Raw genomic sequence first — 15,728 nt, 5'->3', positions numbered from 1 at the left:
AACACACAAACTCTACTGAGTATTGACTCAGGTAGGGATACACAGACTCTCACCCAGACACCAGCACACAGATGATATAGACAGATACCCAGATGAGTTCACATCTGCCGACAGGGACACACACAGACACAAATATACAAACACCGGGGAAATCAATAGTTTTGTCATTCCATTTCTCTTACCAGCAGAGTGATAAATCAACTAGGATTTTAATCAGCAAAGCTTCTGAAATCCCACTTTCCTTCTAATTTTTAAAGACCTTAACGAGCAAGAACTGAGTAATAACCTCCATGCAAGTTGGGGAGGAAGTGGGGAGTGATGAAAATCTTTGTTTGGGGATCTCATCAGACTGAGATGGGTTTCAGGGAAAAAGTGACAGGTGAAATGTCTTCATCATATCAGGAGTACATGCTATCAACATGGCTTATCAGAAAGGAGGTTCCCTTGTGGAATGGGCCCAAGTCATTGGCAAGTGGTGGCTTTGTCTCTCTTTTTCTCTCTACCTGGTTCTTCTGCGGCCCTTTCCCACCCAGACCAGAAGTAAGGAGTGTCAGTATCTCCCCCTGAGGACCCCAGAGCTCTTCCATGGGGAGATGAGCCAAGAGCCCACCTTAGCACTGTGGGTTTCCTTTGTGCTGGGTGCTGGTCCCAGCTGCTGTGATTTAGGTAGGAATCTTTCAACTCCACTGGTCTCTGCCCATTGTTGCCTAGCCTGCTGCCCTTGAATAGCTTTTCGGGGCTTTCAGCATAAATGCCCAACCCCTACTCTGGCTTCAAAGCTTCTCAAGCTCAGGGCTATCCCCCTTCTCCAAGCTTTCCCCTCTCTTTGCTCCCTCTCTTCCAGAATGTTTAACTCTAACCCCACTGACCCACTCATTGTCCTGTTGTCTGTTGCGCCCTGGAAGATGCTCCCACTGTCTTTAGGCGTTCCAACTCTGTTGCTAAGTTGTGTCCCAGCCCTACCCAGCTCTAAAGCCACCTTCTGCATGAACCGACCCTGATCTCCAACTGGAACGAACAGCTCCCAGAAAACCATTTTTCTAAGGGATGGCACTGACTGAACTCTGCTTAATTATCTGTGAACTTGTGCTTCAGAAAAGACTCTTTTGGTTGCAAGCAATAAGGATTAACTCTGGGCCTTGTTCCCCAGTCTCCAGTTGATGCTGGAGTTCCTCATGGAACAGCTGAAGTTGCCATCATGAAAGTAACTCACGTCCGGTACCTCCAGTCTGTTAACTGTTGGTTCTAAGTCTCATAGTTTAGGGAGAGGGAATTGGATTAGTGCAGCTTGGTTCAGGGGCGCACCCATGGATTAACCACCAGCTGTGATGAAGAGCATCTTCACACAATGCAGACAGGGTTTCTGGGGGACCACTTTATGTTTGGGAGCAGGGGCCCGCCCAAAGAGGAGGGAAATGCTGAAGCCTACATTGCCCCACCAAGAAGCCAGGCAGCTAGTGTAGCTTGCCTTTGCCATTGATGGAAGGAGGGAGGGTGCTGGGAAGACAAAAACAACAGATGTCCCCTCCTAAGCATTTATGGAGAGAATGAGTCAGTGAGTGACTGACTGGTTTATTTGTTGCCCCTTAAAAGCCCTAGGTCAGTTTGCCTCCAGGTCTGTATCTCTAGAACATGATGGGCATATATTTTTCCATCTCCTATATCCCCTTTCTTATCCTGTTGTCATGAATGAAAAATGTTGCCAGTGTATCAGTAAACAAAGGATACTGCAGTCATCAAGCCACTATAGCCGCCCCTGAAGGTGAGCCCTGAGGGAACTCAGAATGGAGACAAACGGGCCACCTGCTGCCAAGCCCTCAGCCTTTGCAGCCTCAGTCTGCAGCCAGTGGGCTGCCCTGGGGGAACTCAGGATGGAAAAGAACAAGGTACCAGCCCTAGATAGCTAGATAGCTGAGATGCATATCAAAAGAACGATTTCAGGAAGTCCTGAGTCTTGCATCTTCCTATACATAAAAAGTGCTATATTCATGAACTTGAGATGTCTGGTTTTCTTTATTTAACAGATGTCTTTTGACTACTTGGCCTTTGTTGCAAAACCCCCTATATATCCTGGCTCCTTCCTTACTTCTTTGGAGCAGTCCCTTGGAGCTATTCTGAAAGGCTACCTCCCAGACTTGAAGTGCTCAGTTTTGTCTGTCAAATAAAACATAATTCTCAGTTTTCAGGCTGTGCATGTTTTCGTCAGTTGACCTTGTTCTTGGGGCCCTTCCCTGGGAGGTGGAGTGGCGGAGTCGCGTTTAGTCCCCCTGCAGAGGTAGGGCAGTAGATGCCTGCCACTCATTCTAGGTGGAGCTGGGATCTGTCAGGCACTGGCGATAAACAAGATATGAGGGACTGTCCCTCATAGGATGTGCAGAGTGCAGACAGATACACAAATCGCAATAGAATGTTATTAGGCTCCAATGGAGGAAGCATGGAGAGGTGGGAGATGCTGGGGGGCAGCTGATGAACTCTGACTGAAGCTTTTCAGAGAAAGTAACATCAAAGTCCACTATCACAGGGTGAATAGGAGCTTGCCAGGTCGAGAAGAAAGAAAAAAGATTCCCATCTAAGGAACTATCTGTGCAAGGCAGGGGGATGGATTGTAAAAGACTGCCGTGTTTGGGAAACAGGGAGGTTTAGTGTGTTTATGGTGAGAGTGCTAAGATTGGAGGGAAGATGGAAAAGGGCGGTATGCAGAAAGGGAGGCTGGGGCCAGATCTAGGAAGCTCCCCATCTGAGCCTTGGGAATTTTAACTTATGGAAGGAGGTGGTTGGTAGGGGGGACTCACATAGGGGAATAACAACATATATGTATAGAAAGTTCTCCTGCATTGTTGGGGAATGCATTGCTTCTTTGGGGAACTAATGTGGCAACTTACTGAACTTCGCTCCTACTCATGGGGTCTATGGCATAGAATGAAGATACCAATATGTAATGGCACATGTATAATGGTGTCTGTAGTGGTCAAGAACTGGAAACAAATGAGTGCCCAACAGTGGGAAAATGTTTAATAAATTGTGGTATATCCATAAAGCGATTTTTCATCCATTTATCTTCTATTCAAATTCTTCACAAAATATAATAGCTATTTTTCATGAAGGGAGAGGGAGAAAGAAAGGTCATTGGTAAGCTCTTATTTTTAACAGTTTAAAAAGCTGTAAGGAACCACATGTATAACTTGCAGAAGTATAAGTCTTGTAGTTAAAAATTACATTTAAAAGCCTTATAGATAGCTGCATCACTGAGAAAGTACTCCTTCTCATTAAAAATGAAGATATGATTTTAGCCATGATAATTGGAGCATGCCTTCATCATTTCAGTCCTCCTTGGTACCTTGGGCCCACCTATCTACTCTCCTCCTTGCTTTCTGGGTGCTGTGATAACTCGGATTAAAAGCCAAGTCCTCATCTTGTCCTACACAACTCCTTAGGGTCTGCCCACCTCCACCCTCCACTGCTCTCACCTCAAGTCCTCCGTCTGTCTCCCTGTCAGGCTAACTCTGGCCTCCTTGCTATTTCTCACACATCTCAAAGACATTGTGTGCCCCAGGGCCTTTGCTCTTGCTGTTTTCTCTCCCTGAAACAATTTGCCCCCAGATATCCACACGGCTCACTCCCTCCTGTCCTTCAAATCTTGGCTTACAAGCCCCTTTCTCAGTGAGCCTTCTCTGACTCACTTATTTTTACAATGCAATAACTACTCCCCTTCCACCTCCACAACTCTCCAGCCTTTTTTCTTGTTCTTTTCCTTCATGGCACTTACTACTCTAGTATACATTGCTTATGTATCTTGGAAATTGCTTTGAAAGTTGACTGTCCTCTCACTTGAACGTAACTTTCACAAAGGAAATGGCTTTTTGCTACCTGTTGTTATAGCCCAGGGCTTGGAACAGTACTTGGCCTGTAGTAGACTCTGAGTACTTATTTGTGGGGTGAATGAATGACTCGTGGTAGATGGAGAATGGCTGGAGGCAGGTAAGATGCATGACAAAAGGCTAGTTGGAAGCCTGTCACAAGCCAAGGGCTAAGGGACTCAAACCCAGCCTTAAAGTTTAGCTGTGCATATCTTTTTCTGTCGTAACTTTCAAATGATGTTGAAGTCTATTATTTTTTAACTTCTCGTTAATGTGTCTTGTTTCTGTAGGCAGATCAGAAACTCCAGGAGAGGGGAGGCTTGGCATGTTGATCTCCACTTTTCCCACAGTGCCTGGCGGTTACATGCTATTAAATGTAATTCACTCAACCAATGCTCAAAGCTTCATTAATGATCTGATGTTACTTACTATTGTTTGACTAAGTGATTTTAGAGTGAACTTTATTTGACAAAGATCTTAGGATCTAACTGATATTCTTATGCTGTTGTATTAAATAGAGTTCATTTTTTTCCATTAAAAATGTAGTATGGGTCTTCCTGGCAACTGGGTGGTTAAAACTCCATGCTTTCAAAGTAAAGGGAGTGTGTTTGATCCCTGGCTGGGAAACTAAGATCCCACATGCTTCATGGTGAAGCCATAAAGTAAGAAAAAACAAAAAGAAAAATATCTAGCTTTAAAAAAAAGTCATATATATGCTTATGATAGAAAATTTAGAAGTTAGAGAAAAGTTGAAAACAATTGAAAAATTTTTTTCATTTCACCACCCATAAAGAACCACTAGCATTTTAATATTCCTTTTAAATATTTTTCTAGACATAGCTTTTTAACATAGTTATAATAGTTGTGTTTACATTTCTGCATACTGATTGCATACTTTGTGTTTATTAATGCTATAAACTTTTGGAAAGCATTATTTTAAATAGGTTCACATTATACAACTATGTCACTGTACTATAGCTTATTTGACATAACCAGTACTTGATACTTAAGGCTTTTCTGTTTTCTTCTTACTGTAAAAATTGTGTGTTACTCTGTCAGACTTCATGGCCTGGTTTGTCTGGTCATCTGCCCTTAAAACATCTTATTATCTATAAGATGGGCATAATGAGGAGCAAGAAGTTTAAGGTAAGTGAATGCAACAGTGATGAGCATAGAGTAGGTGTTTAGGAAACATCAGATGGCTTGGGATTGAAACTGTTGGAACTTGAGGAGTGCTAATAGCCTTCATGATGCTGTTCCCTGGCTGCAGGCTGCACCTAATGCAAGTGGACTCAGTCCAGCGCTGGATGGAGGACCTGAAGCTCATGACGGAGTGTGAGTGCATGTGTGTCCTGCAGGCGAAGCCCATCAGCCTGGAGGAGGATGCACAGGGTGACCTCATCCTGGCAGGTGGCCCTGGCCCTGGAGACCCCCTGCAGCTGCTGCTCAAGCGGGGCTGGGTCATCAGCACTGAGTTGCGCAGGATCGGGCAGAAGCTGGCCCAGGACCGCTGGGCGCGTGTCCACAGCATGAGCGTGCGTCTGACCTGCCATGCCCGCTCCATGGTCAGCGAGTACAGCGCTGTCAGCAGGAACTCCTCGCAGGAGATGAGCCAGGTCGGTTGCCTGGCCTGGGCATGGGTGGGCACTCAGAACTGGGAATGTCTTTTAAAAGAGTAGGTCTGAATTGCTTAGAGTCTGAAGTCTTCCTGCCCCAGGGACCTTCCTCCCCTTCCAATGAAGCAGGGAAGACAGTGAGGACCTTTACTGAGTATCTGCTTTGTGCTAGGAATTGTGTTAGACATTCTTATACACACCTCATTTAACTCACACAACCTGTGAGGCCAACATGACTTGTGAGGCCACAGTGCAAGATGCTGAAATGGCTAAATACACCCACTTTAATGCCAGACTCTCTGGGTTCAAATTTCAGTTCTATCTGCTGTATGACCTCAGCAAGTTACTTAATTTCTCTGTGCCCCAGTTCCATCATCCTAATGAGTATAATAATAGAATTTATTTCATAGCTCTGTTGTGATGACTGAGTTCTAATTAAATTTATTAAAAATGTTAGCTAGTATCCTCATTTTATATATGTGGAAATAGATAGTCTAAGTAACTTGCCCAAAGTTATGCAGTGAATGGTATAAATGGGATTCAACCAACAGCTTTCTAATTTCAAAGCCCATGATTCTGAATCTTCTTCAGGTCCAGAGTGAACCACTGAAAATCCCCGTTTATATCTGTTTCCTCTGGCATCATTTTGCACCTTAGTTCTCTACCCTTTTCCTTGCTCCCCTTTGCATAGTATACTTCTCTTCACTCTTTGAAACCCAGCTCAAATGCCCCTTCCTCTCTGAGACTTCCCTGATCCCCCAGCATAGTTAATTGTTCAGTTTTCTTTCCTTGAGCTCCCAGAGCAGCTGATGATGAGCTCTGTTGCCATCCATTTCGCACGGTTGTAGTTTATGTGCCTGTTTTCCAAATCGGATGATTTGATTCTTCATCTTTATGCCCCAGAGCGCCCAGCTCAGCAGTTGGTCTTCGACCAATGTTTATTGAATTGAATAAAACTGATCTATTTTTCTGCAGATTGAGAAGCTGCTAATGGAGAAGTGTTCAGAGCTGTCAGCGGTCACAGAGAGGTAAATCTGGCCCCTGGGTGAATCTGGACTGTGTCTGCCATCCTTAGGCAGAGGAAGGTGCTGGCGTCTGTCTCCTTCCATGGGAACAGTGGGGCTGGGCAGGGCTGGTGGTGGCCTGGGAGCTTCCTTTTGTTGACTTTTATCAGCAACCTTAAGAGACTCCCTGGGGATTTTCTGCTCTGTTTTCAGGCATGGGAGAATGTAGAAGGCAGAGGAGAGGCCCAGCCATAGGAAGAAAGAGGATTCATGAGGGTTGGTAGCAAGCAAAGTTTTCTCACAGCTTTGAGAAGCCCCCTGATCTCCATGGGGGAGACACACACACCTTATCCTCACATCCACACTGACCACTCACACAATCACAGTACATTCACACCTTCTCCATATCCCACATACATAAACCCACAGCGACACTCAGATACATACACACACTCAACCTGGTCTGTTTGCACACCCAAGAGTGTGTTGACACTCTCCCTCACACTTTACAGCCCCCAGGCTCTGGAAGAAAAACCTGGAACTTGACATTCCTAGGGCTGTGTGGGCTCTTCAGACTTCCAGCGTGAAACATTCTCAGGCCTGAAGGGTGGATTTAATCTTGATCTTCCTGGGTGAGGAGAAAATCCTCAAGGCTCCTGTCTGCACCGCTGCAGGCAGCCATTTCTTAAAGGGGCACGGGCATTGCGATACACCTTCAGAGTGAGCACAGCACACCAGCATCTCTCTGCAGCTCTCATCCCCCATCCCTAGACACTGATGGTTGCTTCTCCCAGGGAGAAGCCCAAAGGTATGGATTTAGCCACTTTTGGGTGGCCTTTCTTCCTGGTGACTTGCACTGTTAGCTTCCATTTTAGGCCAGCTCTTCTCAGAACGCTAGGAAGCCAGAGGATGAGCCGGTCTTGGAATATTTCCATTTCTGACTCCCCTGGAGCCAATATCCTCTTCCCAGGCCACTTGCACCACCACCAGGCCTATGACAGGCCCAGATTTGGCCCCAGAAGTGGCTCTGGGCTGACTGCCTGCTCCTTCCGGTGGCCCATCAAGGGTTTCTTTCCCTAGGTGCCTCCAGGTGGAGAATGAGCACGTCCTGAAGTCGATGAAGGCCTGTGTGAGCGAGACCCTGAGCACTCTGGGCGAGCACTTTGGCCAGCTGCTGGAGCTGGCCCTGACCCGGGAGGTGCAGGTCAGTGCCGGCTGGGCAGTGGAGGAGGGCTGAATGGTTCTGCTAGGCTTGGGGAAGCTCTGGAGTGGCCTTTCTTCTCAGACTGCCAAAGTGAACTCCAACACCTTAGAGACAGGACTGTCAGAGCTGAGCAGAGGCTTGCTGACCATCTAGCCCAGCTCTGCATTTTCCAGATGTGAAAATTGGAGCCCAGAGAGGGCCTAAACTGATCTAAGGTCACACAGCAAGGCGGTGGCAGAGCACACCATCTCCTAATTGTACTTTCAGTATTGCTCCCACCACCTTAAATCTTCTCTGTTGAGTTATTGTTCACAGCGCACACAATGAATCTTCATTGTCCCCAAAGACTTAAGGCACCTGCAGGGAGCAAGTCAATTCTGGATATCCTGGCAATAGAGAGGAATCTAGAAAGGTCAGATAGTCTAGCTCCTGCCTTCAGACAGTCTGATGCTTGATTCCAGGAAGAACGGAGGCTTTGGAACCTGACATCTCCTTTCACATTGTGGTTCATCCGAGACCTTGGTCAAGTTCCTTAATCTCGTAGCCTCCCTTTCCTCATCTATAAAGTGAAAATCTTCCCCAGAAGTAAAGTGAGAGGACTACGTAAACAACATCAGAAAAGCACTTAGCACATAGTATAGTTTAAATATGTGTTATTTCCTTCTCTTGCCTTTTCCTATTTTAAAAGCCTCCCAGAAAAGCTGATTCCATACGGTTTTCATTAGGAAAGGTATTTACATGTTATTTATAGTTACAGAAATATTGTGTTACATATTTGCCATTCTTTCCCACCATCAAGTAAAAGCTTTCCACAAATAACAAATCCCTTCCCGTATCGGCTTCTATCCAAACTCAGCCTTTTTACCTAACCCAGCATTTCCTTTTTCTTTTTCCTGTGTATCTGGCTCATTTTGTACACAGCACAGGCCCTTCTGATCTGGCTCACTTGCTGGTCGGGGTAGCTGGCCCTGTGCAACCCAGAAGGGTCTGTGAAGTTCACTCTCCCGGTCCCCAGAGCCTGGGACCAGGGGAAGGAAGGACCGGGGCCCTGGTGCTTAAAGCTGATGAGCAGATGCTGACAGTCACACGTATGGTCAGGTAGTAGTTCAAGCTGGGGCCAGTGTCCCCAGTGAAACCATCAAGAACCATCAAGTCCGGAGGGGCCCACTGGAACATGGGAGCTAAAGTGGGTAAAGAAGTTGGAGAAGTGACGAGCAGGGGTGTTGAAGTCGGTGGTAGGGACGAGGGGAGCCTGGAGGGATGCCTGAGCAGGAGCCCAGGTCCCTGTTGATGCTTTTAATGCTATTTCAATGCTTTGTTGCCTGGCAGTACCAGGCTCACGTAAAAGGGCTGAAGTGGAAGAGTTCTGTTGGATTGTGAACAGAAGCCAGCAGGGTTTGCAAGCAGTCAGTCCTTAGCTGTCTCTACTCGCAGGCAAAGGGTAGGATGTCTTTTTGATACTCTAGATCATAGAATCCTGCGGAAAAGCTCCTTAGGCTGTCGGGAACCTACCTGGGCATTGCGGACTATGTATCTGATTTCCTGGGGCACCTGGATCCATTCTGTTTTTCCTCAACCTGACCTTGTTCAGGGTGGAATTCCTGATCTGGTGCTTCGGTAACCGGGAAAGCTTACTTTTGAATTTATGTTGGATCTGCTTCTGTGACTTTAACCCTCATCCTGCCGCTCTTGTTATTGGAAGCATACATAATGACCTGCCTCAGGGAGATAACCTGAGCTGCCAGACTGTAAGGAATTGAAACTAACACATTCCCCTGCCTGAGGCTTGCCCATTCTAGAGAAGGTTTGCTAGGGTCGAATAGTCTTTTTACTTTGTTTCCTCCAGCCCTTCCCATCTCTGGTTCATAAAAGAACCTGACAACCGGGCCCCTTTTCAGCGCTACCCTACTATCTTCTCAGTCAGCCGGCTCCCCAGTAAAGTCCCTTCCTGATCCCAGCACCTTGTCTCAGATTCATAGACGGATTGTGCTGCTAGTTTGGACCTGGTAACCCTTCTGCTTCCCTGCCTGAATCCTGCCCCATCCTCAGATCTGCCCACCTGCATCACTGATGCTCAGCCTGAGAGCTGTGGTATCAACTGCTCCTGTATTAGAACTGAGTCCCTCACTGATCCGCCTCCCCTGGTGGAGGGGGCAGTGTCTGTCCTCCATTCCTCTGTGTATTTGTTAGTTTCATGACACCTCCTCCCTTCCTTCCCACATGTCCCATGGTGTCCTCTAATCCCTCCTATGGGCTGAGCTTGCTGTGCTCATAATATTTCTTGGCTGATCTTTAGCTTCTTTTTACATTAGAAAGTTTCCAAATGGGACAGTGGTGACATAAAGAGATACACCACCTGAAGGCAGGGTAATCTGTGTTCAGTGTTGTGAGCATGTGTTTCCTAAACAGGTGACTAAAATACTGTTCTCTAGAAGTTAGTAATTATACCAGGATCCTATGTTTGCAGTTGTTGTTATTAGTCACTAAGTTATGTCTGACTCTTGCCACCCCATGGGCCCCCATAGGGCCCCTGCCAGGCTCCTCCATCCATGGGATTTCCCAAGAAAGAATACTGGAATGGGTTGCCATTTTCTCCTTCAGGGGATCTTACCAACCAGGGATCACACTCATGTCTCTGGCACTGCAGGCAGATTCTTTATTCTTTATCATCTTGACATAATTAAAATTAAGTTTATATCTTTGTATTAGGATTTCTCTTATGACATGCTATTGTGAGTCTTCTTAAAGGTCCTCACATATTCATAGTATTTCTTGTCTGACCTGCAGTTTCCATAAACAGGGATTTTGGTTTGTTTTGTTCACTAATATATATCACAGTAGGCATCCAATAAAGACTTATTAATGCATGAATGTTAAGCAGTGTGTTCCAAACTTACATAGTTACAGATCTTTTTTTATTCTTAAAACACCCATCCACTTATTCTGGGATACTGGTGTTTTAGGAAATGCAATTTGGGAAAATTCCTTTTGTGTACAAGGGAGCCACGTAGGCTCTTAAGCAGAGAAACAGTGCTCTTTCCACCACAAATCACAATACATGGTAGAATGGTGCTTGTAAAGAGGGCAGTGATAACCCAGCACTACTTTGCACTGGTCTGCTCCATCCTGGAATGTTATGTCAAGCTCCAGATCCTAGATGTGTTATTGCCAATGATTGTGCTCAGGGAGGTCCCTAGAAGGATGAGTATGGGCAAAGATTAAGATATGTGGGGATTAGGTGGAGGCACTGGGATGCTTAATCTAAGAATGGACACTGTGTTACCTCCAAAGAGAGGAAACGAATTTATAGGACACTCCATGAAAGAAAGGAGTTGGCAAAGCAATAGGGCTGCCCCATAGTAAAAGGTCTGCCTTAGAAACTTCCCATCCCTGAGTCATGCCAGGAAGGGCATTGGCAGTAGATGGAGGTTGGATTTAATGACTTGCAAGGTTTCTTCCAATCTTGATAACGTATAGATCTATGAATGTGAGCCTTGTGGAGTGGTGAATTGAGCATGGCATTTGGAGGCATCAGGGTTCAAATCCTGACTGTGCTGCTTACTGGATCTGCAAACTTGGAGCCAGTTACTTACTTTGCTCAGTTCTTCATCTCGACAGTGGGTTGTTGTTGGCATTAAATAAGACAACACAGGACTAATTGGTGGCACGCTTCTGATTGTGTTAGTAGCTTTACTCATTAGACACCTAGCTACCTTGAGAGAAGCTAACAACAGGCTTTGCTAAAAAGAGCCTCCTAATCACCTAATTACTAATTATTTATTGAGATAATTTAACTACTTGGTGGGCATAGAAATTTAAGGCTTACCTGTTAGGAGTCACCAATGGAAAATTAATGAGTATTAAGGATTAGACTTTCTTGGCTTAAAGGATTAGCTGTGTGGGAAGTAAGAGGAAGAGACTTAACAGAAGTTGATTTACTTGGAGACGACTTCTAGGGGCCTCTATGGAATAAATCACCTCTCACCTGCACCTTTAAATTTCTTGACTCAGCTTCATGTGGATAGATGTTTTATATTCATCCCATCAATCAATATTTATTTTAGTTTAAAATATCACCTTTCTTCTAATAGAACTGGTTCGTGAGTTTATCTCTGACTCTGTGGCTGCGTGAACTTAAAACTTCATCTCACCCCTAAGTTTCCCCTCCCAGTGCCAGGCAGACCTGGGCAACTTCAGACCTCACCTGAGGCACAAGTATCTATCTTGTGGCAAAGGTCAGGTCAGAGGGACGCTTCCTAAGAGAAGAGAGGCAGGCGCTAAGCTGAGTATACCCGGTTCCTTCTTCCAAACTCACGAATGTATCCCTACCCTCTTGGCAAGTGACAGAGGTGTGGGGAGTGAGGCCAGCAGAGGTGGTGTTGCTGAAATCCCTCCCTAGCAGAGCAGGAGGACTGGTGACCAAGCATCACTCCTGAGTGTTCACAGTTCTTGTCCTGTAACCTTATTGAACTCATTCATCCACCTGTGGTCAGGCAAAGGTATGGCTGGGCCCTTTGGAAGAAGAGGTCAGCTCCCTATTAAGCCATCTTTTCCCACCTTCAGGAAGCTATCCCCCCCAGATAACAAACTCTACTCCTTTGTAGATCCTTCTGGAATCCCAGTGGGCAATTTAAACTTGGAAATGACTCAAAATACTACATTCCTTAAATTGACTCTAAGGAGATTTTGTAACTAAAGGTCATACTTTTCTTTCTTGTTCTTTTTCCCACTCTCAGATTTTGCTCAGCTATGGTACCTAATACAGGTAATCAAAGGCTTCAGTGCAATTCAACAGCAAGGTAAAAGTAATCCAAACATAATTGCCAAGAGAACTCATAGGATGTTCAAAATTTTTAAGTGGTCTTCTATCTCATTTTAAAGTTCCCTGGGAAAGAATAAAGTGAAAGGAAAAAAAGAAAAAAAAACCTGAAAGCTGAATCTTTTTACTCTTAGCAATAATTCAAAGCCCCCAGTTCTTAGATTAATAGGATTCTCCTTAATTTTCTTATTCAGCTCATCCTAGTCAGGAAGGTCTCATCCCAGTGTGTGTGTGTGTGTGTGTGTGTGTGTGTGTGTGAAATCATGTTTCCCTGGGTAACTACAGCCCAGGCTGTTTCCCCAGAAATAAGAAGGATTTCTGCAGGGCTTTTTGATTGGTACTGGTCTTTCCCCATGATACTTGAAAGGACCCAAAGAGTTGGTACCTTGCATACACTGTATTATCATAGCATTGCTGCTGTACTCACAGAAAGTTAACACAGGCCAATCCTCAATCCTTAGGGTGGGAATTCCAGTCAACATGTAGTCCCAAGACTGTACTTAGGGTTGCTGGAGACCTTAATAGGCATTCATCTGTGGCTGAGAGAAAGAGGGTGGATGACAGGTACCGTCTTGGTTGCATATGAAACAGGACGGCTATTTCAGTTGTCCACAGTCCACAAGGATTCCTGAACATACATTCACTGGAGGAAATGATTAACTGCAGGTTAATCGTGATATGATGGTTACCATATTTGGGAGAAAAATGTCTCCTTTTTCATGGAAGGGTATGTGATATATTTCTTCTTCGTGCAAAGCCAGGTATTTGGAATTCCTCCTCAAGGACTTGCTCAATTTGTATTCTTCCCCATCCAGTGTTTTCAACATTTGTTAATTTCAGACTCTCCTGTAAGCATTGTGCTTCTGCCGCTCCAGGCTGCACTGATCTGGGCTGCTTGAAGTGACTGAGCCTGGGATCTACCACTTCAGATGCATTGTATCCTCTGCGTTCCCAAAGATTTCCTAGGAGAAGTTCGAGCACACATATTTTTAAGGACATCAATTTCTAGATCGTCAATTTTCATTTGTTTTCTTTCTTAAAAACAACCCAATAATATGTAGTTTTTAGTAGCCCTTCTGTTATTTTCTGAAAGGAAGGCATACTCCTCACTCATCCCAAAACTATAGTGCATTGCCCTCCCCCCACCCCCTCAATTTTTAGCAAAAACCTTGGAGTGGGAGTGAGGAGAACAAATGAAGAAGAAATCTGTATTCATGAACCATAGATCTTCAGGCTTCCATGCATTTCCATGTTTTAAATATTTCTGTTGAGAAAAGCATTATAAATTATGTCTTTTTCCCGGTGTGGGAATTTTCTGAATCTAGAAATGTGGCAGAATGGTATAGTGTGTGTGTGTATGTGTGTGTGTGTGAGTCACTGAGTCATGTCCGACTTGTTGCATCTCCACAAACTGTAGCCCGCTAGGCTTCTCTGTCCATAGAGTTCTCCAGGCGTGAACACTGGAGTTGGTTGCTATTTCCTTCTCCAGGGAATCTTCCTGGATCTTCCTGATCCAGGGATCGAACCCTGGTCTCCTGCATTGCAGGCAGATTCTTTACAGTCTGAGCCACCAGGGAAGCCCATCTTATCCTGTTTCCATTTATTCTCAAATTGTGCAGAGCTCTTGAGGGATATTCTCCTTAGACAAAGCAAAGACAGCACAGGTAGGGCAAATCAAACACTGAAAATGGCTTTAGGCGTACTTTTCAAATGCAAGCAATTCTTTTCAGCTCTGTCTTACGCTCAGCTCTGAGAGATGTTATTAGCTGGAAAGAAAAGTATCTTTAAAGAACCAAAGACTTTAAAGGTTAATAATAATGATTCTTTTAAATGTAATTGAAATATTTTTGAGAAAGACCACATTTTTTGAGATATACTGGATAAAATTCACAGATACAAGTTTTGCATGGTTTTTCTATTCAGATTTGATGCATATTATTTAAGGCAGCAGTTAGATGATTTTGTCTAAACACTTTGTGAGATATTTACACTAATTTCTACTTCCTGTTAGCAAGAGATATAATTAATTTCTGGCAGCTGGACTAATTAGATTTAAGTATAAATACTTTTCTTCTTCTTTAAACACATAGGGAAAATTGCTCATAAGAGCTACTAAAAACAGTCAAATGATTTCAGATATTTTTATTCTCAGATCTTATTTAATTATTCCTTGAAATAAACACAAAAAGTTCAATGCATAAACACATCTATTTACTGAAGGAATACAGTGCCTTTTACATTTCCAAAGTTATAATTAATTTACAGTGTAAGCTATGTATTACTTTGCCTTTTTAAAAGTTTAATAGATTGTTTCATCTTGGCTTTAAAACGTATACAACTAAATCAAATTTTATTTTAAGTCTATATTATTTTAATACTGACAGTTTTTAGCATTTTCCCTTATAAAATGATTTCCATAATTATTTGTCAGCGTTTTTAGCATTTCTTGGAACACATATTAAAATTTTTTAATTAAAAATGAAGTCAGGTCTATATTGAGAAAAAGCTAAGTTGACTTGGCTGATTGGGCTGGCTTAAGAACAGTCTTTGCCAATTAAGTCATAGGGTGGGTATTTTCCATAAATTAAATAAACAAAAGCTGCAGATTCAAGCTTTTTATAAAACATATTTGAAACACACAAAAATAATTGATTAAAATGGTATTGGTGGTGAAATTAATAATATTTTGATTTTCTTAATCCTCTTTGAGTAATTTGGATAATCCAAGGTGCTCTTAGTGAAGGAGTAGTGGGTATAATTAAGAGTTATCTGATATGTCTTGGTAAAGTACTTCTGGATTTCTTCCCAGAAATTGAGATAAGTGAATGAATGAATCTAATGATTGGGTAAGAAATACTTTTGCAAGTCAAATGGTTTCCAATTTTTGCTTCTACAAATTTGTAGGCATTATCAGCTGGCAGATCATTAAAAATCGTGTTTGAGTGACTGCATAGCTCGGAATGTGCTCAAAGCGTGAACAACTTGTCTATACAAACTTTTCCCATTCGTCTTTTCATTTGATTTATAGAAAAAAGATTTTTCAGGATTTATATCATTAAGTCAATATTTAGTCATAGATAAATAAGTTAGAAAGCCTAAAAAGTCTGCAAAGCCTTATTTATCTCATTAGGAGATATAGTTATGATACTACTTTAATTTTTTTGATTTATAATTATTTATCAAAATTTATCATCTATGTTGTATTGACCAATTGTACTGATGATAACT

General features: G+C 43.5%; 1 protein-coding gene across 1 annotated transcript in view; it reads left to right on the top strand.

Annotated features, from left to right (window-relative positions):
* The window catches only part of INSC (INSC spindle orientation adaptor protein), a 133,224-nt gene that overhangs the window by 62,170 nt on the left and 55,326 nt on the right, over positions 1-15,728 (top strand). Inside the window, exons 3-5 of the mRNA XM_068988692.1 lie at positions 5,128-5,473; positions 6,449-6,501; positions 7,558-7,681. Coding sequence (XP_068844793.1) covers positions 5,128-5,473; positions 6,449-6,501; positions 7,558-7,681 — 523 coding nt within the window. The remainder of the gene's footprint in view (positions 1-5,127; positions 5,474-6,448; positions 6,502-7,557; positions 7,682-15,728) is intronic.

The sequence above is a fragment of the Capricornis sumatraensis genome, chromosome 16, assembly GCF_032405125.1.
Source record: "Capricornis sumatraensis isolate serow.1 chromosome 16, serow.2, whole genome shotgun sequence".
Taxonomy (NCBI): Eukaryota; Metazoa; Chordata; class Mammalia; order Artiodactyla; family Bovidae; genus Capricornis; species Capricornis sumatraensis.
This window is presented reverse-complemented; position numbering and strand designations above follow the sequence as displayed.